Source organism: Perca flavescens, chromosome 16 (genome assembly GCF_004354835.1).
Source record: "Perca flavescens isolate YP-PL-M2 chromosome 16, PFLA_1.0, whole genome shotgun sequence".
Classification (NCBI taxonomy): domain Eukaryota; kingdom Metazoa; phylum Chordata; class Actinopteri; order Perciformes; family Percidae; genus Perca; species Perca flavescens.
The window spans coordinates 24,318,887-24,342,448 of record NC_041346.1 but is presented as its reverse complement, the minus strand read 5'-3'; the positions used below and the strand labels follow the sequence as shown (position 1 = coordinate 24,342,448).

Below are 23,562 nucleotides of genomic sequence, written 5' to 3'. Positions count from 1 at the left end.
CTCTTTCGCACAATAACTCACAAAACCTAACTGGGAAGAAGCTCAGTTGGTAGAGCATACATAAAGGTTTACTCCTCGATGCAGCGGACGTGGGTTTGACTCCGACCTGCAGCCCTTTGCTGCATGTTGTTCCCCCTCTCTCTCCCCTTTCATGTCGTCAGCCGTCCTGTCAAAATAAAGGCCTAAAATGCCCAAAAAATAAACACATTTTGGAAGGTTTATCAATTTTTCTGTGAAACTTGGATAACCATGCCAGAACACTTAATTCTGCAAGCACAAAAATAAGCAAAGAAAGTGTGAGAGGGCATGTGGTTGTGCAGGGGTGGTCAATCAGTCTCAGTCACCTCACAAATCCAATGCAACTTCACAGAGCATTAATGCAGCACATGCATTTTACACTCATTTTACTACACCTGCAATAAAGGCATTTTACATACATCTGCATTAACAAACAAGACAATCAAGCAATTTGTATTCAGAGCTCAATGTGTAGAACATAAATCTTGAGGAGAAATATCCATATGAGCGGCAACATTAAATCAGCATCCCTGTTCAGCTTTGCTCAGTTTGAACAGCTCTTTCACGGAATTCTTCCAAATCACAGTGGTGCTGCTCCATCATAACCTATTTCCTGTGTTGATCATCTGTTCACCACTGTCCTCATCAAGATCATCTGTGTGTTGGCATCAGAAGACTAGGAAGTGAAGAGACACATTATCTTGTCCTTACTTCACACTAACATGCACAGAATACTAAAACTTGTCACCATATTGGATTTGTATTTTTTGCAAAAACTGCAAGGCAAAAATATGGGAGGACACGCAAATTAATTTAACAGGAGCTGGGTGTCTTCTCTCACACGCAGTAAACACCCAAAGACAGACACACACGCACAGTCCCTCTCCTGTTCCTGCAGTCCTTCTTTGCAATACCAAAACAGCTTATCAGACATCAAAGGGTCAGCTTTGCTTCATGGTGGTATCCACTGTGGCTTCATGCTACAGAGGCAAACTTTAATATCGGCCAAAGTGCCAGTGAGAGGTGTCTCCTGCTGTCCAGTGTGTGGGCTGTGTACCATCACACAGGGAAGGGCTCCTGCCGACAAACAAATGTTCCTCTTTATGTCAGTAGCATTCCACGTTCATTACTCACAGATCTCCTTCCCCTACCCCATAATCAAATCATCATTGAGTGAGCTGAAACCACTGCTTCTTGCACTTCTACTAGCACTGCTTGTAAGGCAAGGCAAAGCAGCTTTATTTGTATAGCACATTTCAGCAACAGGGCAATTCAAAGTGCTTTACATAAAAACGATTAAAAAAAAATAAAAACAGATAAAATACGAGAATAAAAGTTACAGTACAGTATAAGAAATTAAACATTAAAGAGCAGTTAAAAACAGTTAAAAATATAAAAGCAGATAAAATACGAGATTTTATAGTGCTAGTATGGGACAATGTATAAGCCATTGCTCTATACACCGGCAATCCTTGTCATTCCCAGAACGGGCCGGTCCCACCGGTCTTACTTTTGAATTCTCTTTATATGCTTATATAGATTGTCATACAGTTTCAACAATGCAACTTCAGTATAAGAAATGAACAATTATTTAAAGAAAGGCAACATCAAAAAGAAAGGTCTTCAGCCTTGATTTAAATGAACTGAGAGTTGCGGCGGACCTGCAGTTTTCTGGAAGTTTGTTCCAGATATGTGGAGCATAGAAACTGAACGCTGCTTCCCCCTGTTTAGTTCTGACTCTGGGGACAACAAGCAGACCTGTCCCAGATGACCTGAGAGGTCTGGGTGGTTCATAGTGTAGTAGCAGATAAGAAATGTATTTTGGCCCTAAACCGTTTAGTGATTTATAAACCAGCAAAAGTATTTTGAAATCAATTCTTTGAGGCACTGGAAGCCAGTGTAAAGACTTCAGAACTGGAGCGATGTGATCCACTTTCTTGGTCTTAGTGAGGACTCGAGCAGCAGCGTTCTGAATCAGCTGCAGCCGTCTGATTGATTTTTAAGGGAGACCTGTAAAGACCCCGTTACAGTAGTCAAGTCTACTGAAGATTAAAGCATGGACAAGTTTTTCCAAATCCTGCTGAGACATAAGTCCTTTAACCCTTGATGGTGGTAATAGGCTGACTTTGTAATTGTCTTAATGTGGCTGTTGAAATTCAGGTCTGAGTCCATAATTTCACCAAAATTTCTGGCTTTGTCTGTTGTTTTTAACATTGTCGTTTGGAACCGGGCGCTGACTTTTAATCGTTCCTCTTTTGCTCCAAAAACAACCACCTCAGTTTTTTCTTCATTTAATTTAAGAAAGTTCTGGCACATCCAGTTGTTAATTTGTTCAATGCACTTAGTCAGTTTTCGTGTTGGACTATAGTCCCCTGGCGATAAGGTTATGTAAATTTGTGCGTCGTCCGCATAACTATGGTAACTTATTTTGTCATTTTTCATAATCTGAGCCAGTGGACGCATGTAGATATTAAACAGAAGAGGCCCCAGAACGGAGCCTTGAGGAACTCTGCACGTCGTAATTGTATGCTCAGGTGCATAATTACCTATAGACACAAAGTAGTTCCTATTCTTTAAATAGGATTCATCCAGTACTAGTACTGAGCCAGAAAGGCCAACCCAGTTTTCCAATCGGTCTAGTAATATATCATGGTCGACCGTCAAATGCAGCACTGAGATCAAGTAATACTAAGACTGAAGTTTTGCCACTATCTGTGTTTAAGTGGATGTCATTAAAGGATTTAACAAGAGCCGTCTCAGTGGTGTGGTGTGGTCGAAAACCTGACTGGATGGTATCAAAACTGTTGTTTAGTGACAAGAAAAGGGTGAGTTGTTGTTGTAGCACGTGAACACAAATGCATTTGTGCACGTACACACATGCCTGATGGAAAGCATCATGGGAGTTGCAAACACAATCAGAGGTACAAGAAGCAGGTGCTGTGCACGTTATCTAAAAATCATTATCCAACTCTTAGAGCTCTTCTCAGTCTGACCTTGTATCGTTCCGTTCAGGTGCACAGACCAGCCAAAATCTGCTAACAGACAAATGAGAGTCCACATTGAAGAATACAGATATGAACTTGCCCTGGTTCCATTACCAAGGTGAGTTATGCATCTTAGTGCCACCAAAAGAGCATGAATTTCATCTGAGAGTCTATCTACAGGCCACTGAGCTGTTAGTGTATAATGTGGTTCAGACAGTCGCAGGCAGGCAGAAGCAGAGCCACTTCAGAACCACATTGCAACCCAATTAAGAGCCTATTGTTGACATATATACAATGGAACGGTACTACCATCACAAAGTGCCAAAGTATCAGAGTAGTTTTCAACATGGCTCCATGCCTAAAACATTCTGATAATCTGACACACACCGACTAGATCTATGAAGGGACCAGAAATAAAGTTATTTTTGTTAACCATAAAACTTTGAATTTAAGGCCCCTACATGTGTTTTCACTTCTTCTGGGTGATGAGACCTTTGCCCATGGTGGAAGGTGAGCTATTATGAATTGCACTAGGAATTACATGAGGTCACCGGACTCCAGTGAGAGGGATAAAGATGTGATTCGTCCCGCCCCTTACAAGTGCAACACAGTTGACAGGCGGGTCAGGGAGATGTCAATCAATTCTGTACATGCCCACACCAATGACCCAGAACTTTAAACCCTGTGCCTAAAGTAACACATTCAAGTACACAAGTACCAGAACCTTGTTTACTTAATTTTACTTAAAGGCGCCGTAGGTAGGATTGCGAAGATCCAGGACTGATTGGTGCATCTTCAGGGAGCAGTGGATTTTTTGGAATTGCAGGCTGTAGGTGGTTTATTAATTATCTGCTTCATGTAGTTCTACTCAAACATAGGGTCAGTTTAAGCAAATATGACATAAAGTTAGTTTTATAAGTCTTACCTACTGCACCTTTAAGTAGGAGCAGAACACTTTTTGTGCTTCAACTTATGGAAAAATATGAATGTATGACTTTTAACTGTAATGGAGTGTTTTTATAGAGTTGTATTGCTACTTTGAAGATCTCAATACCACAATAACTAGCCTACTGATTTTAGCACTTTGTCAAACTAAGACAAGCACTCAAAATAACAACATTGGACAAGGGAAAATGTATTTATTTTTTATTTGGAAAAATCATTTTGGAGTGGAATAGGCTACTCTTTCATTTTTGTCATGAAATGTCAGCCTCCACTGGCATGCATGTAGGCCTACAATAGCCTACAATAGTCTGACAGATTAAGGTTGTTTCTGTTTCTTTCAATCAGCTGTTATAAATAAATATCAAATCCAAACCGGTGTAGATGTTGATTAGGCATCTACGTTTTGTTTTATGATAGAACTAAGAGCAAATCATCTTGGAGGGAGAAAAAAAAAATTCCCTCCTGTCCGCTTGCAAATTTAAATCTCCCTCTCTTGGCGAATCAACTTCCGTTTTCAGCACCATGTACAGCGCCGTCACTCTCATTTTTTTTCATCGACAGCTTTTATACGGCAGCTTGAGGCGGGGAGGTAAACTTTTGGCAATATCGGAGTAAAGCTTTATAGCAGTGTGTATACGACAGCGTTTGCGCGTCTTCAGCCCAATGTTCATCACAGTCCGTCGCAGCGAGAAATAAGTGCGGCCACGGAGAGCGAAGGGGAGAGGCACCGAAGATAAGCTCCCGATATGAAATGAATATGCACGGAGACGATTCCGTGAAACAGATCTCTCGCTTTCTGCCACTGGATTGCTGAGGGATAAAATAATACGAAGGAGGAAGAAGAAGAAAAAAAAAGAAGGGAGAATCGAGCGACTTGCAGCGCAAAAGAGAGCCGGGGAGGAAAGGACTGCTGTGCGGGGGGACGCAAAGGGACTCGATCTGCATGTGAGACCGCTGGTCCACACACACCGGAGGCAAGAGATGCAGCCTGCGAGCAAGCTCCTGACTCTGACTCTCCTCATCTTCATGGGCACAGAACTCACCCAAGTAGGTTTTTAACGCCATTTTCCACATGCTGTAGGTATCAAAAGCTAATAAACCAGCGGTTAATTGGCTTTCAGATTCATAGAGAGATTACCCCGGTTACCTCGCATAAGGAGCCCCCGTGAATTAGCCCTCTACCCTCGTTTAAAGAGATTAACGGGTGGGATTACATGATGTGAATACATTGTGCTTGACGGGCGCGGATAGATCCAGCAGAGCCCTAATTCCACACCGCCCGGGATGACAAACCAGCCAGATAAAGGGGAAATTATTGCATGATCTGTCAATTTTCCTCATTAGCAAATGGTCAGATTAACCAACTGCAGGGCTATTCTGATACAATATGTTGCCTGTAGCTGTCTCGTAAAAGGCCGTTGTTGAATTGTGGGCTGCTGTTCTTAAATCAGGGCTCCACAATCAAATGCAGTGTCTCAGAGAAGGTGTTTTGAGCATGCTCAATGACCACAGTGTGACTTAGTGTTGCCTATGTAAGTGTGTTTAGGGGGGGGGAGAACATTTAGTCCAGCAATGTAAAGCCACCCAGCTCAGCAATAGTAAACTAAAATGTACTAGTCAATAAAATGCATCTCTGGAACTAGTAATGACTTCCTGGTATCTAAAAGGGCATTTGCAGCAATACATAATAGTTACTGTTGCGTTAAACTATTGCCTTTATAAATTCTCACAGACAGTATCATGGTGGGGGGAGAGAGTGAGGGAGTGTGTGTGTGATTTATTTATTACCAGGCCCTGCCACCACTGGATTAAAGAATGTGATGAGTTAATTGCCCTTGCTTGAACAGAGAGTCATATTTCATTGGCTTCACTCTTGTGTTTTGTCTTGTCTTGTGTGAAACTAATTGTCATTGGTAATTGGAGACAACAACAAAACAAAAAAAATCCAAAGTGCCACAGAGGTACTATCAATAAATGAATCTCTGTTCCCAGTGTATGTGTAATATACTCTACTCCAAGTGACAAACTCAATACAATGTGCTGGAAGTAGAACGCTGTAAACGCTACTATGAGAACAATATTGATGTGATATTGCCTTGCCAGCAATTGCTTACAGCAAATTTTATGAGGAACGTCAGTGTGCAGCGAGCGGAACATTTTTCATTCATAGAGCAACAGCATTCATGTGGAATGACAAACAGTCATTTACTGGTTGTGATTTTATCTCCCTACATTGAAGCATCAAATGTAGCCCTGTTATCTGAACTGGACATAGAGTGCAGCGGCAGAGTGCATGGAAAATGCTGACACAATGGAACAATGGCGCTATTTGCTCTGATTGATGGAAGCCATCAGTCAAGAGGAGGGAGGAAAAGCGAATGTGTTTCACTTTGGGTTTTCATGACAGTCGGGTTCGGGTCCTGTACGGTGCGGGTCAGAGGCCCATGTTACAGTGACAGTGTTTCTTTGATGGCCTGAGAGTGCGTGCCATCTGTTTGAAGGTAAGTCGATACAAGTCCACAGCCTCGCCTGTCTGCTCCCTTCCATGAGAACAGAAACACAGGGGACACTGACAGGCTCTATTTATACAGCCCCTGCTATTGAAACCTACATTTCACTGTAGGAAGGCCAGGCCTCTCCACATCTCATCCCCGTTTGAAGATATAAAAAGTAAGAGGTGTATCCAGAGAGAGAAAGATGGAGAGCTTTTTTTATTGCCAGATTACTCATGAGGAGAAACAACAAAAAAAGAGCCATCCGGGGAGTACGGCCCCGACCTTTGATGCTGAACAATGACGCTCTCTTAATGACCACATTAACCACCTTGCTTCAAAAGTCTCACACAGTTTCAGGCAGTCTGGGGGCAGCTGCGAATCTTTTCTTAACATCTGGCCGGGGAAGCAAGGAGGCACCTGATTAGTAGCACGCTCCCCTTTTTAATTCCGCCCGCGTTTGTTCACCTCTATCCCCTCCCCTGAAGGATTTGGCTACTGCTTAGTGTTCACACAGAGAAGAATAGTAAGCAGCCAGAGCGGCATCTGTTCCTCACCTAGTGGCTCCCCCATGGCTTCAGGCCCACATCCTAAAGCATCTCACAGACACCTGACAACACAGATGGCGCTACTATAGCCACCACTCTGACACCATGCAACCCACATACCATAGCTCATCACGCAAGGGATTGCTGTAAGCACATTAAAAAGATAGCTAAAAACAACCAAATATACTTTGCCAACACGTCCACATCTCAAGCTGAAACTATAGGGGATCCAGCAAGGGAACATTTTGAAACGGTTTAGGATTTTTTATGTATGAAACCAGACGAATCAATCAGTTTTCATGTGAGAAACTCAGACGTGGTTGAGCTGAATTGCAATACGCGTGGTGTGATTGGCAGCTTGGGCTGAAGCCATTCATTATTCAGTATGGCTGGTGGAGCGACAGAGCAAGTGGGGAGAGAGAGAGAGAGCGAGAGAAAGCGAGCCGAAGAGGAGTAGGTGGAGATACAGTGCATTTTGTAGTTGTTGTACTTGCAGGCTGGAAATAGGATGTTTTTCTACTTAATGAACATGTATTACACTGGATACTGAGTGTGTCACTGTGGTCATCCTACTGTGTATATGCAATCTAAACGCCTGCTCGCTACAGTGTAATACAGTACAATAGCCCAGTCAGAAATACTGCTTTTATGAAGCTTTTTATTATATTGCATTATATTATAAGATGTGCCTGCTTGTTTGTACCTGCAGGCACAGTTACACTATTGTAAGGTGAAAATAACTTTGAAGGCACACCACAAGCTACAATCTCTTAAAGCTACCGTTTAATTTGATCAACAGCCCTCTTACACAATCTTATTTATGCAGGGCAACTATATCAGACTGCATAACCAATCATTGTGCGAGTGTTGCTTTTATTATGTTTGCACATTTCAGATCTTGTATACAGAATTGAAAATCAGTCCTTCTGCAATAAGTGTTGTATTGCAAGGTTTAAGAGTGGATTTAATTGACAAATCTCTCTATAAATCACTCAATGAATAGAATGATTGATTGATTGATTGATTGATTGATTGATTTTTTTTTTCATTGAGTCAAGTGTCTTTTATCAGTGGACCTGTGGTCTTCCTCCAGAGGCTGGGTCATTTGTCTCACCTCCATTAAAAACCAATTGGATCCACACCAGTGGAGCTTAGAAAACTAACTGTACCCTTTTGAAAGCTATGTCATTAGAGCCCGCTGCGTTGCACTGAACTGCAGCATATTACACAGGACTAGACTGGACTCTGGACAGCAGTGCACAGCGGTGAGCTGACCCCCACCGATGCTTTTCACAGTAATCTGTGGAGCCATGACTATCGTTAGCTCTCACCTCAAAAGGTCATATGGAAGCGAGATAGATAAGAGAGACAAGAGAGAGAGAGAGGGGATGGGGGGGGGGCAGTTTCCCTCCATCCTTCAGTTTACCAGAGAAATGCATTATGAAGCTGACAGAAATAGCTGTGGACACAGAGCAACTCTGGGGACGTCATGTATGATGCAGTGCTGCAATGTTAGGCCATCATCTGGAGCATTAGCCTTCAGGCATGTTGATGACTAATGAATTATTTGTCATTTCTCAGTTAGTTATCATTCTAAAGAAAAATATGCAACATTTAACTGCACTTTCCAACGCTCACACACACTGTTTTGAGTCTAAAAACCATGCATTAAGTGCGTAAACAGGACATTTACGTCATCTAAAGTCAATAGAAATCGACAAGTTGGCCTATCTTTAAAAAAAAAAAAAAGAAGTTTTGTTTGGATTGTTTAAATGTTGCATAATTGTTGTCGCTGCTTCCTCGCATTGTATAAGCACTTCCCTTTTGATTTCAGCAACGCCAAAATCAGCTACACGATGGCGCCAGAGTCTCACAAATTAAAATCTCCTCCTCTGTTTGAGCTCCAGGCACCCAGTAACCTAACCCATCAATAAAACATACCCTGAGTCCTCACACCCTCTCACACTGAAATGCGACATTCTGCACGAGAGTTTCGTGTTCATTTTGACATGCGGGCTGTGCAGTCACGCGCTACATCGATTGATTTAGTTTGAATGAGCTTTACCATGCATGATAGCCGTTTCAATGACAGACAGCCTTCTGTCCTTTTGGCGGGCCAGTGGAGAAAGAAATGTCACTGTCCGCCATAAATAATCCCTCAGAATTAGTGTCGGCCGACCTCAGCCTCACTGCTCATTGCCATGCCCTCTGGGGACAGACAGTGTCGGGCTGCTATGGGCGAATCACGCGCAACGCCAGTTTATTACCATGAACGGACCCCAACCTGGCTGACATCATTGCGTCTGGCGATATAGATAGATCCGTAGTACCTCCTCCTTTCTCCTCTCATCCATTTGGAGCAGCCCGTGTGTAGTCAGTGGCACTTAATCACAGAGCGCACCGAGGCAGGAGGCGGACCGTCGGGCGTGAACGAAATAGTAACGGTGAACCGGAGAGGCAGCAGTGTGCGGGACAACGCAGACACAGGAGCTATCCAGAGGAAGTTTGGGGTTTTCCCTTCCTGTATCTATCAAGTAGTGCAGTTTTATCTCCGTGCCAACTCTTCCGTTTAGGTCGTCTCTACCGCGTACGTCCGACTTGTGCTATGTTGGAGATGTGCAAAAAAAGACCAGCCGAGCCGGAGTCCCGGGTAAAACAGCAAGCCGCACTGGGCAACATGACTCGCCTCCCTTCTTTCTCACCGGAGTCTGTAGAATGAAGACGGCTTAAAAAAAAAAAAAAAAAAAAAAAATAAGTCCAAGCAGCGCGCAAAGATGTCGGTGCCTTTGCTGAAGATCGGCGTCGTGCTCAGCACCATGGCGATGATTACCAACTGGATGTCGCAAACCCTCCCCTCACTGGTGGGGCTCAATACTACCAAGCTCACGGCGGCACAGGGAGGGTACCCAGACCGGAGTACAGGAGTAAGTGCGCAAGTTTTGCATATTTCCATTTTTTTTTGCTGAATGAATGTTGCAATTAAATTCCAATTCAAAGACATGCATGTGCGCTTTGGTTCATAATTGAGAGGATACATTCTGTCAACGTGATGCGCTTGCAAGGCGCATGTAAAAGTAAGAAGAAAGACCTGGAGAGGCATCGTAGACGTCTTCCTCCTCCGTTTGCTCCAGATGTCACTGGGCTGCTGTCCCTTTCGTTATGACTAGCATGCTCTAAGTGGAAAGTTATCCATCGCTTCTGTGTTTTTTTTCTCTCTCGTTTCGATATAAATGATAGATCCATGGTGGAGAGAATTAGGCGAGTAACATTACAAATTCCAGGGGTCCTCGTTCTTCCTTTCACTGTCTGTGTGAATGAGAGAGGCGTTCAAAGCCAAGGTACTGTTAGAGAGGCAAGATAAAGCGTTTCTTTGTTTCTCTGTCAGGCTCCTGGCAGATACTGAGCTGTCTCTGTGCCAGGAGTGCTCTGTCAAGTGGAGGTTTTGCACTGGAATTTAGAACTATATGTTGAAGGCAAATAAATAGACACATAGTAAGAAAAAAAAAGAAAAAAGGCAGTGATATTTACTCAGTTATCCTATATGTGATATGTTTGTTTCATGATTTTAAGAAGATTGAAGCATTTTTACATGACTTATGAGATGTGATTTGATTTCATCTGATCATCTTTGATATCAAGGCAGGTGCTTGATAGGGATTTTCTTTGTCTTGTCAGCACATCTTTTGGTAGAAAGCAGGGCAGCTGACTGTCAGCCGCTGGGGTTGCTCCTTTTGGATTCTGTGAAGTCACTGCTTCTCACTAATTGACTCAATCAGCAGATCTGTCCAGTGATTTTTCGTTATCGCTGATGCAGTGATGAATATCTTTTTCAAAGTCACTCACTCTGTCTTATCTGATCAGCAGGTTACTCTCTCTCGGGAAGAAAAAAAAAAAACACCTCTTTCTGACGTCACACTTTACACTCAGATCTTTCACACACCTAGTCCACTGAATAATGGGAGTTCAGCTGTCGTGATTGGCTGCATTTTCTCTTTGTGTGGCTTTAGAATATACTGTATGATGGTGCAAAACGGGTGGAGCCTGGTGGTATGTGGTGTCCAGATGGTGATGAATGCAATGCAGCTTTAGCATCACATGGGCAGAATACACTTAATGGGCAAATAGCAGCAACGTGACCTTTGTAATTTCATAGACACAAGCTTTTGTGGTACCCTTTTACCCTTTTCTCTTTTAGTCTGTTTTCCTGTTTCTGCTTCCCTCTGCTCCAGCATCACCATCCAGCTGCCCTTCTTCTCTATGTATCCACTCTTTTGTCCTCAGGTGTTGCCAGCGAACCCAGAGGAATCGTGGCAGGTGTACAGTTCAGCCCAGGATAGTGAGGGGAGGTGTGTCTGCACTGTGGTGGCGCCCCAGCAGTCCATGTGTTCACGGGATGCCCGCACCAAACAACTGAGGCAGCTGTTAGAGAAGGTAATTACCGCTTAACTCCTTAATTTATGACCATAGCAGTCAAAGTCATACAATACCCAGAGTGACCACCTTTACTCATTTCACCAACAGTACTTTACACACAAAGACATGTGCGTACACACGCATGCATGCACACACACACACACACACACACACACACACACACGCACGCACACATCCACGCACACACCCACACACACACACTTACCCATGTTTGTGGTCTGCCTGTTGGACAAGAATAGGAATCATGCTCTAATGAGCTCCCTGGAAACCCAACAGGCATCATGGGAGGCAGCTATACACTCACTCTCTGAGAGGTTGTACTGCACACATCCACTTGTAATGATGCAACCCGGCTCAATACTGACTGGAAGCTAAGGCTAACCCATTTACACAAAAGGAACATTTAGGCAGATATTTTCTATCCATAAATTAAGTTATTCCCCGCATAATGTAGACTAGCTGATCCACACACAAAAATACAGATCAGTCCTGAATTAGCAGAAGTTGTGCCAAGTTCTATGGACCACAACAGTTTTGGAGAAACCAAATGTCTTAACAGTATACATTCTACACTTCCACCATGTGTCTGAGGCCCCTGACTAGTTGGCCTGATGTCAGAATTTGTGAGTCAAGCCAAAACAACATATCGACAGTCTGTTGAGTTTTTTTTTCTACATCTCATGCTCATTGCTCTAATTAGACTGTAAAATATAAAGATAGATTTCATGACTCAATCCAATGTCGCCATATGGCACCTCAGGTCCAGAACATGACCCAGTCCATCCAGGTCCTGGACCAGCGAACCCAGAGAGACTTGCAGTATGTGGAGAAGATGGAGGTCCAGCTCCGTGGCCTGGAGACCAAGTTCAGGCAGGTGGAGGAGAACCACAAGCAGAACATCGCCAAGCAATACAAGGTACGGAGCCAGATCTCCAGCCATTGACCCAACTGCCATTCTGTCGTAGCTTCTCCGTAGTGCATTATACACAGCCTTACCCATTTTGTGTTTGTGTGTTTCCCACTGTGGAGATGTTTAAGTATTGACTAAACCACCATACTCGCATACCAAGAAATCCATAATGCATGCATAATCAAAGAAGCACAAATTCATATCTTTATTTAACACCAATTTACTTTATAAATCCATGTGCTGTAATCCTAAATCATCTTGGAAATAAGGAGATTATAAAATGTTATGCTTATCACACTGAGCAGATAATGGTGAAATGTTGTACCACCAAGATATCTACACATGGGACACACATCCTTAATCTAATCGGATTAAAGAGTAGACACTAAATCCTTTTGCTTCTTAAAGAATTTAGTGTCAAAATGGAATAAAACTATTTTGAATAACTATTTTGCAGGTAGGGTGGGGTATCATTTGAAGTATTTCAAAACTAGTGGTGATATGCTTCAGTTTCTCTACCGATACAAAACTTATACTTTCTTTAAAATCTTTTTTTTCATTATCAATATGCAGATTATTGTCTCAGTTCACTGATTAACTGTTTGGCCTATAAAATAGTGAAAAGCCCAAGGTGACATCAGCAAATGACAATCCAAGACAGAGAAAAGAAGCAAATCTCCACAAATAAGATAGCCTGACAAGCCAGACCCACATCAAGATGTTGGGTCTGGGAACTCACCATTGGCAGGGCTCAATCAGAGGGGCGGGATAAACGGTTGTCTTTCAAATTCCCTTTGCACGCAATAGGATAGTGCTACAACCAACCAGAGCAATGCTAGTTGATAGATTAAACTTTTGCCTTATCCGGTCGGCAAAACTCCAAACACATCTTTCTTTTTTAAGAATGACTTCAGTGCCGTTCTTTGTTCTTTTCTTAAAGAAAAGCTGAACTCCAAGTCTTCCAGAGTTGTGGCCAAAGCCGATTCGAAAGACCGCTGTTTGCCAGCAGCAGCAGCAGCCATCTTCTTTGTTTTCAAGTAGCAGGGAATTCACCTTGAACCGTCGCAACTCTGCCGTCCTTATGTAAAGCCCGTCCACCGACTCTATACATGTGATTGGCCTGACCGGAATTTGGTATTTCCAGCTCGCAAGTCAACGGAGAGTTGCTAGACTGACCCTTGCTGCAAATTACATTTGCTGCCGCTAGGGTGCGTCTAGATTTCTAGGCTACAAATAAGCAGCTGGAGTTGAGGAATCTTGGCCATTTTTCTTGAAAAATGAATCAAACGATCAACCAATTTTCAAAATAGTTGACAATTATTTGGCTCCCGATTGACTAATTGCATAATCGACTAATCGTTTCACCTCTCCATTCAACAAAATAAGTTCTCAAGTGCTAAATGTTGTCTTAACACAAGCAGCCATACAAGAACTTTCAAAGTCAAAGAATGACTAAACAAGATTACGAATTTCACATACAAACACATTTCAGGGAGTATCAAAAAAGCATTGAGGTTCGATACCCAGCCCTATTTGCAGTTACTCACACAAATGCATTGTTTCAGTTTACATGTATTCTCACATTTAGCATGCTTGAGTGTTTGCGTCATCTTACCCGCACCAATACATTTGTGTGATCCTGTCACCGATGCATGCTCAAAAACCTCATGCAACCAACCAACGCCACATTCAGTGCATGTGTGCTATCTTCTGTATCATGTCTAAGTGCATACGTGTGTGTGTGTGTGCGTTTGTTTGTGTGTCTTGTCAGCTAGGTTAGCAAGCTCTAGCCCCTGTCAACAGTTTGTCATTTTCTTGCTTGCAGGGCTAACTTTAAGACATGTAAAGAGAGCCACAGAGAAGAAGAGGCAGGTCAATTCCAGATTCCCCTGAACTGGGCCACAGTACTGAGAGCATTTGGGCATCAAAGAGTTAATTTACCTTTAGCACCATTAAGACTAAGAAACCCCACCCTTCTCCCAAACCAACCCACTACTGATCTCTTCCTGCATGTTACTGCTGTCAAAGTTTTCCATTTAAAAGCTTTTTTAATCGTAAATACATTTATTATTATTATTATTATTATTATTATTATTATTATTATTATTATTATTATTATTATTATTATCATTATTATCATTATTAATTGCTGTTATTCATTTTATTTTATTTTGGCTTTTGTCTTTGCATATTTGGTTACTCAACAAATCTATACATAAAACTATAGACGTAAAATTCGAGAACACTTTGTTGTGTGTGACATGTAAAAGCATGTAACCCTTAATACGATGTTGCATTTTAAACGATGATGACCAATAAAGAGCTTTCCCAATTGTTGTCGGTGTACCGAGGGCTTGCTTTTTAACGGCTGGTCACTGCCGGGGACGGAGCCACCTGCTCTGCCCGTCCAGCGGGCGGAGAATATTTTCCGGGTTTGTTTGCTCAGACACACACCTGCACAGACAAAACACGGCTGTTCACACACAACACACTGAACACAGACACAAACAGGGGGGTCATCATCATGTCAGTGAAGAGGCAGGTTAGAGTGAGAGTAGTCAGGTTCAGACAGGTGTTTTTTTTTTTTTTTTTTTTTTTCTTTTATGGACAGTCTCCTTTTGTCGCGCATGACACTCAACCGAGCTTATTCTAATCCTTTCAGGCCATAAAAGCGAAAATGGAGGATATTAGACCGTTGATACCAGTGTTGGAGGAGTACAAAGCCGATGCCAAATTGGTATTGCAGTTTAAGGAGGAGGTCCAGAATCTGACGTCAGTTCTAAGCGAACTTCAGGAGGAGATGGGGGCCTATGACTACGAGGAGCTCCACAACAGAGTGTCAAATCTTGAGGAGAGACTCCGAGCATGCATGCAAAAATTAGGTAGGCACAGAAAGTTGTTGGCACACACTTTGCTTCAAACATGTGCATGCACAAACACTCCCACTGACATCAAGTATGTTGTGAGTGGCCAGAAAGAGATCCTCAGGTATATTCACACAATTCACAACATCACAGGAACATTATGTGTGGCTGAGATACTCTAACACTCAAATGCATATCACACAGTCTTGTAACACAATCGCCATTTACACTTTATGGTTGTATTCTGTACATGCTCGCCCTCTAACTTACTTTGCTATTGGTATACTGTTACATTTTCAAAGTAAACCATTAGTGGAGTCCATTAGATGGCTACACATGTAATCATAGAACTGAAGTTGCATCCACGTAACTTCTGTACTTTTTAATGCAAATAAACATTTGGTCAGTTGTCAGAAAATCAAAAGCAATTCTAAGTCATTAATAAATCAATCAGCCAAACATTTTCTGGGTTCCATCCCTTTAAATTGAGGATGTGCTGCTTTTCTGTTTTATGTAATTGGAAATTGAATATTTTGGGATTTTTGACTGTTAATCGGACAAAAAAAAAAATTGAAGATGCCACTCTGGGCTTTGAAAAATTGTCACAAACGTCTTTAACTATTTAATGACATTTTATAGAATAAATCATTAATTGAAAGATGAATTGATAATGAAAATATAGTTATTAATGACAGTCCTACAAGGCCCACCTTTAAACTTTGTATTTCTTTGGACACTTACACACATTTTGCGAAACCCGCATGAATCTATGCTAGCGTCCCACAAAACTGGCTTCATTTGATGAAATAGATGGGGGATGTTTAAAAACATGATTAGGCATGAGGTGTTTTGCATGGTTTTACAGGTACACACACACACACACACACTAACGGATAGCATACCGAGGAAGAGAGCTGCAGACAGCAAGTTCCCATCACAGTCTTATCTTTGCTTTTAGCCCCTGTCACATTCTCTTCACACCTCTGTCACAGCCCACAGTGCTAATAGATGCACACCCACACAACAGTGACTAAGATATAACAAGATTAGAGACACTTACACATCGCACATCACGGGTATATTGTGTCCCCGTTTCAAATTATTCACAGTGCAAACTGACAGAGAGAAATTGGGAAAAACTTTTGGTTACAAAGCCGACGGTTTGTTTTGGACAGTAGTCGAGACACAGTGATTGTATTTAAATTGAACATGTGGAGTACACAAAGCAGACACCCAATCTCAGCTCCCCACTGACTTTCTCTTTATCTATGCACACACAGTTCTTTTTTCTTTCCTTTTTTTTTTTTTTTTTTCTTATATCTGCTGCCACTACCTACCAAACTGGACAAGAAGTCTTGTCCGTGTTTTTGCTTTCAGTTCAATAAACATGCCGCTGGTCACATTTGTGGTCAGCCTACCAAAGATAGGAGAGCAGAGAACTACGGGAGTTACTTCATGTGTGTGTGTGTGTGTGTGTGTGTGTGTGTGTGTGTGTGTGTGTGTGTGTGTGTGTGTGTGTGTGTATGTCTGATCAGATGAGATGAACGCGAGGTCACCCAGTGAGGGACTAGCTCAGGCAGAACAGAGGGTGGCTATTCCTTTTATCTTCACACGATTGCAGAGGCACTCATGCATAGTGCACACAAACACACTCCACTACACTCCCGTTATTAAGATTAAACCTGCGAAGGTCACTATTAGCATATAAAAAAAGCATGACAAATTAGCATCAGCAGATCAACAACGTGGGGGCGGGGGGGGAGTGATAAAGTGAAGGCGAGCAGGGAAAGTGAAAGAGTAACTAGGGTCCCTGCAGAGCTGTCCTTCAAACTGTTTTGTGCCGGAGAGGCTAACAGACCGGCGGCTGCTGGGACACAATGGCCATCGATCAAGGGGACATGCCAGCTTGCTGGGCAATAATCAAATAAATAAATCAACCTGTCGTGCCCCAGCAACGTGGTGGCACAGTGAGCTTCAGGCAGATCCAGTCCCTTCACACCGAAACACTGATGAATGGAGCCGGAAAGTCATACTGCAACCGTTGTTCTCACCTTCCATTTTCTCTGTCAAGAATAAATTACCAATAACTTTGGTGAGTACAATGTTATCATATTACACCCAGAACTACAAAACTGACGCCCACGTTGAAATAAACCAAAATTATCCTTTAAAAACAAATATTCCTATCTAAATCTTCACATTTCTGGGTAAAGAATGATGCGGTTTCTGTTATATCGGCTCTAGTTCCCATCAGTTTTTCCATTGCTCTGCTCCGGCCCTGGTAAATTCAGGTCAAAAGGGGATTAGACCCTGTGTGCATCTCCAGAATGCAGATCCATCAGCGGGCTCCCCTGCAGCCTGCAATAGTAGTGTGATCTAAAGATAGAGGGCATGATTAGAGAAAATAAATAAATAAATCAATGCCCAATGTATTACTGCAGTCTCTAATCCCACTGAGGGTTACATAAGGGATTCAACTCCCACTAGAAATAGTAGATGCTGCTCAAGTGACCATGTGTTTGTCTCCCAGCCCGCAGCTGAGGTGTGATGCCCACACATACTCGAAGCACGACATATGTCGCAGACACACAAACACATATGCAACATTTTTATAATGTAAGAGAAAGAAATTTGACCAGTCGAGACGATGGAGTGTGACAGATAACTGAATGAGACTAGCTGAGGAAAGGTAAATCAAATGTGTGTTGGGTGACTTTAAAGTGAAATGACATTTCACAGCAATTAAGAGCAAGAGGGATGATACAAAGAAAGAGGGGTGATGAGTGTTATAGCGAGGGGTTAATGGATGCAACACCTCACCGAGAAGGATGTTAATGAAACCTAAAATGAGCCATCGTCACAGTCCCACTCTTTGAATTAGCATGTCAGAACGACTCATTACATCCATACATACAATTAACTCGTCAAAATCTTCTAATTGACTTTTGTCTTGAAAAACCGCCTATTTCTGAATGAATGGATGTGCTGCAGTGGCGTGATGGGTTGTTATTTGGAAAAAACATGTCTAATTTCTTCATTAGAAAGGGTACATTAGTCAGGGAGGGACACATAACCCAGTGTTTGTTTTGTCAAATTTACATTAACACCTCTTTCAACACTAATTAACACTACAGCAGCTTACAAGCAGCACACTGCAGCAGAATACACAGAGGCTCTCCCTTTCCTATTCCCTCTTTCTCTCACTTTATCACACATCCACACATAGATAGTAAACCAGGCATTAGCATGTGTGAACTGAATAACAAGCACCTTGTGTACAGTGTATCATGCATAGAGAGAGGCAACAAGCTAGACATCGACATCCCTCAATCTTCAGGCAAACCCATTTGGATTTAAAGTAAATGGAAGTGAATCCCTTGTAACAGATTTTTAATTAGTCTAAATACCCGAATGGGTGTTGCTCTAGATGTTCCCATCTTACTTCTTTCCCTTGCAGCATGTGGCAAGCTGACGGGCATCAGTGATCCCATCACCATCAAGACGTCTGGATCCAGGTTCGGTTCCTGGATGACCGATCCTCTGGCTCCTGAAGGAGATACGCGGGTATGTACCGCTGCACAGTCACACAATGGATGGGAGTCATCTCCTAATAGGATGTTGAATGTACAGCTGGGCATCGGACTGTCAGTACCATGAGCTGTTATGGAATCAGTTCAAATCATTATTTTGCCAATTTGAGTCCACACTTGAGGTTTGGTTTCTTTTGCTAAATAAATAAATAAAAACAGTTTTATATAAAAACATCAAACAGGTTTTTGAAATTAAATCATTTTGGTGTACTGAACCTTTGGTATCCTATCCGCGCTACTTGTCGAAGATGTAAAACGATAGCCAGTCCTATCCTTAAAGCAGCTATATTATAATAACACTATTTTCATATTAAATTATCACCCAACTATGAAATTCCCCTTAGCTGTACAGAGCATTTTACTCTCTCTCAGCTCATAGTTTTGGCTCTACAGCCCACACCCTACCCTGCAACAAAGAGTAGACAAAGTTAGCGACTAGCTGATAAACATTTAGAGTCTAAATAGACAGATATTTCCTTAAGGAGTTGCAGGAGATCAGACCTGAGCTACAGGTAGAAGGAGAGTGAATATTACTTTTATAGAAACAGAAACATGATTCCAAATGAATGCTTAATTTTGCTACATCTCTGCTAGATGTATAAATAGGAAACTGTGAGCTTACATGTTTGCAATATCAGCTTTGTATATATATATATATATATATATATATATATATATCAATGTTGCTGCAATTTGCCAAACAAATCAATGAATGCAGGTTTAAGGTACCCACATGTTATATGATCCTCTAGGTTTTACAATGCTGTAATATCCAGATCAGATTTAGCATTGTTTGTGATTTCTGATTCAGTTTAACATTACACCTAAGTGTTTTTACAAAACAGCATTCAGACTTTTTTTTTACTTTCAAAGTTTAAATTTGTCTTATCTTATCTGAGCCTGCAGGTGCATGCTCAAATTTTTTTTTTTACAGCCTAGCACTCTCAGTGTTGTTTAACATACTTTGTTCATAGTTCAAATCATTTGTGAGATACAAATTGTCACATAATAATTGCAATTCATAAACCTAGCTTTTCCTCTGTCCATGCCACACATAAAACCCCCAAAAAAACATGCAACTGCACTGCAACAATTTTGATCGATTAATTATAATTTTTTAAGCAAAGATTCACTGGTTTTACCTTTTGCAATGCGTTGGTCGCTGTGTAAATCTGCAGTTTGCTTCCCTAAGGGTAATTGTCATGACAACACAGACTGTATAATGTGTATTTAAAAAAGAATCCTCAGCAGCAAGTGTTACTGCTGACTAAGATTATATTAAGCATGCTGTAAAAGGAAATTTTTTTGTGGAAACTAATACATTTTGAACAGAACACAAAAGGTGTGCTGTGTTATCAAAGGGTAGAGAAAGAAGAGTGAATGTAATTGATGGGAGCAGACGGTTCTGCTCCATTTCTTTTTATCTTGAGGTTTCCATACCTTGGCTTTTTTTTTGCTCTGGGCCCTTGGAGACCTGCTTCCTTGGTATGAATCATTTTTAAGTCAATCACAGCAGCTCATGGAAGCAGGTAGGGGAAGGGCTTCAGGTGTCTCAGTCCCTCTGAGACTCAGGAAGTGTTTGAGCCTCTAGCAGCTCCGGAGTAAGAGCTCTCTGCCCCACCACCGCAGGGGCCAACAGGAAGAAGGGTCGAAGCAGCTGAGGCAGGCCTTTTCATCTGGAATGATGGGCCTTATCCCTGCGGGGCCCAGCTCATGCCACCCTGCGGCTGCCATGATGACTTGTTTGTATTCAGAAGCTGCTGGATCTCAGCTTTGTCTGCTCCTTGAGGAAGTCTCAGCACTAACATAATTGTGATGCTTATTGAGGGTGTGATTTGATTTATTCTGTGTGTGATCTGCATAAAAGACTCAGATTTATTGTAGACACACTGACGGATGATGAGGATAGGGGGGTTGCTGGCTCTGAGGTGTGCTTGATGCAAATTCTTTTTTTTCTCCTTAGGTCTGGTACATGGATGGTTACCACAACAACCGCTTCGTGCGGGAGTACAAGTCGATGCAGGACTTCATGACGTCAGACAACTTCACGTCCCACCGGCTGCCCCACCCGTGGTCAGGGACAGGTCAGGTGGTCTACAACGGCTCCATCTACTTCAACAAGTTCCAGAGCCACGTCATCATCAAGTTCGACTTCCGCACCTCTTCCATCAGCAAGTCCCGGCAGCTCGACTACGCCGGCTTCAACAACGCGTATCACTACGCCTGGGGTGGCCACTCCGACATCGACCTGATGGTGGACGAGGGAGGCCTGTGGGCTGTTTATGCCACCAACCAGAACGCCGGCAACATTGTCCTCAGCAAGTTGAACCCCAACACGCTGCAGATCATCAAGAGCTGGACCACCAACCACCCCAAAAGGAGTGCCGGCGAGTCTTTTATGATCTGCGGCACGCTCTACGTCACCAACGGCTACTCAGGAGGCACTAAGGTGTACTACGCCTACTCCACCAACTCCTCTACTTACGAGTACATCGACATTGCCTTCCAGAATAAGTACTCGCATATCTCCATGCTGGACTACAACCCGCGCGACCGAGCCCTCTATGCCTGGAACAATGGCCACCAGGTCCTCTACAATGTCACACTGTTCCACGTTATCCGCTCAGAAGAGCTGTAACCACGGAAAATGGATTACATACATAAATACATATTGTCTGTGTAGAGATCTCCCTATATAGCCTACAAGAATATATCTGCGAAAGAAAAAAAGACTATGGCAAGATCATTCTATTTATAATATGAAATAACTTTTACTGGGAGACTGCATCAGCAGGGAATGCAACTTGGATTGAATGTGCATATACACGACACTGAAAACTAAATCAAAAATTGAAGGGTTTCATTCCAAAATGTGATATATTTGTAACAGAAAAGAAATGCTTTATCAGTTCATATCACAACATCACAGGTGATTGTTAATAAAACAGAACTGTTTTGTAAATAAAAGGTCTTAATATAACTAATAGTTACCCATATTAGACTTTATTTTAATAGTTGCCATCATTTTGTTGGAGGTATTTTATTTTGGAATGAAACTCTTTAGTTGTTTGCAGCATAGAAAATGATTGTAAAAGTAAACTAATATATCAGATTAAAAAAAAAAAAAATAACAGATGCCAAAAATAAAAAAAAGAACTCATCACGCCTTTTTTTTATATCATGGATATATCGTGTGGCTCCGGTTCTTCTGTAGAAATCCTCCCCGCTGAACTTTTCTTTTGGTCAATGGGGGTCCTGAAACAAAAGACTGTTGGTAATAAACTGTTGGATCCCCAGGCCCCATGGACAGACAGAAAAGTGGAGGGTCAGTCTAGTCAGAAGACTTGACACCCTAATGGGTGCGGTCAGTCATATCGTTTTTATCAAGTACAGTAGCAAATCAAAAGTCTGAAACAACAATAACGACATCCACTAAAAGACCTGAAGGCACTGACTGTTGACAGCGCTGTTGTTTGAGATGATTTTCCCGTGTTAGTGACTTTGTGTGAAAAAGGCTTTCTTTGCATGAGTGTTTTCTATCACTCCGGTCTGCTCTTCTGAATGTCTTTTGCTGTATACTATAAAAAAAAAAAAAGGAGGGAGGGAGGGAGGGATGGGGAACAAGGTAGAATACCTTTGGGATTTGAGGATATGCAAATATTTTTTTTTTTTTTGCCACCCTTTCTAATTAGTTTTTGTTTTATTTATTTTCTTTTTCTTTGCAATCATTTTCTTTTTCAAATGTTCTTGTATCACTGTAACTGTTGGCACCGGTTTTGCCTCTCTGTATTTATTTATTTGGACTGCGTGGGATGAATCTATCTAGCACACATCTCTCCGAAGGAAGAGAAGAAAAAAACAAAAACAGAATGTATCGAGTATTGTATCCTGGGAACCTGGTCCTCCGATCTTCAATTTACATCATGCGACTGTAGTAGGGAGTTTTGTTTCTTTTTTTATAGAGGATAATCCTGTTTTATGTCATGTCACCCCCCCCCCCCCCCACCAACCACTGCTAGTGGAGGATAATGCTGTTTAAATGTATACCCTTGCAGAGGACAAAAGCTTTTTACTCTTTTTGTGCTTTGCTGGACGTGTTGTATATGAGATGAGATAGTTAATGATTCGTGTCAATAAAACAGAGAAATCTGACGCTTGGATTGGTGCCTTTAAAAGCCACAAGCTGCCATGTTACGTTACACTTAGTGCATGGAGATTACTTTTACATCTAAACTAATGCTCTTAATTCCTGCCTTTTGGGTTCTCCTTCATTATGAATGCGCAGAGAGTTTGTTGGCTTGTTGGAAAAGATGAAGCATTTTACAGAAGAAGTCTTAAAGTGAGGCTACGTAGCATTTTCAAAGAAGAAATAACACATTCTTCCTTTTACTAATCAGAAGTTGAATTCGTAAGCAGTAAAACATACTGTTGCTCAGTTCACTACACTCAGGGGCAGAGGTGACTTCATAATACTTTAGGCCCTGGGGCTACGGACGTTGTGGTTAAGGAAAAACTCAGGAGCAGCACAACTCATTTCACAAACGTGAAGAAGGTTCGGGAGCCCTTGATGAATTGCACAGAAGCGTTTAATGAACACGCAATTGAGGAAATAATTTAGGCAGACAGTACAGTCTAACCACGGTGTGTTATCGTGTCGTGCCGTCCCAACTCTCTGAAATTCCTGTCTTCCTGAAGTTGTATTTAAACTCATGCTGGAGGCGTTAAGTGTAGCTGAACCATCACTGTAAACAAAGATATTGCAGGTGCCTAAAACACA

The 23,562-nt window shown here is 42.0% G+C and overlaps 1 protein-coding gene across 4 annotated transcripts; it reads left to right on the top strand.

Annotated features, from left to right (window-relative positions):
- Positions 1 to 4,454: 4,454 nt before the first annotated feature.
- Positions 4,455 to 21,981, top strand: olfm1b (olfactomedin 1b). 4 transcript variants are annotated; one of them, XM_028601425.1, is made up of 6 exons: positions 4,715 to 4,994; positions 11,269 to 11,418; positions 12,182 to 12,337; positions 14,994 to 15,213; positions 18,653 to 18,759; positions 20,749 to 21,981. In XM_028601425.1, exons 1-6 carry the CDS (start codon positions 4,929 to 4,931, stop codon positions 21,421 to 21,423), a joined length of 1,374 nt encoding a protein of 457 aa, XP_028457226.1. In that variant the 5' UTR covers positions 4,715 to 4,928; the 3' UTR covers positions 21,424 to 21,981. The 4 variants fall into 4 exon arrangements, with proteins under 4 accessions (XP_028457228.1, XP_028457226.1, XP_028457227.1 ...); XM_028601426.1 differs by lacking the exon at positions 4,715 to 4,994 and adding an exon at positions 6,415 to 6,448; XM_028601422.1 differs by lacking the exon at positions 4,715 to 4,994 and adding an exon at positions 8,833 to 9,911.
- Positions 21,982 to 23,562: the final 1,581 nt, after the last annotated feature.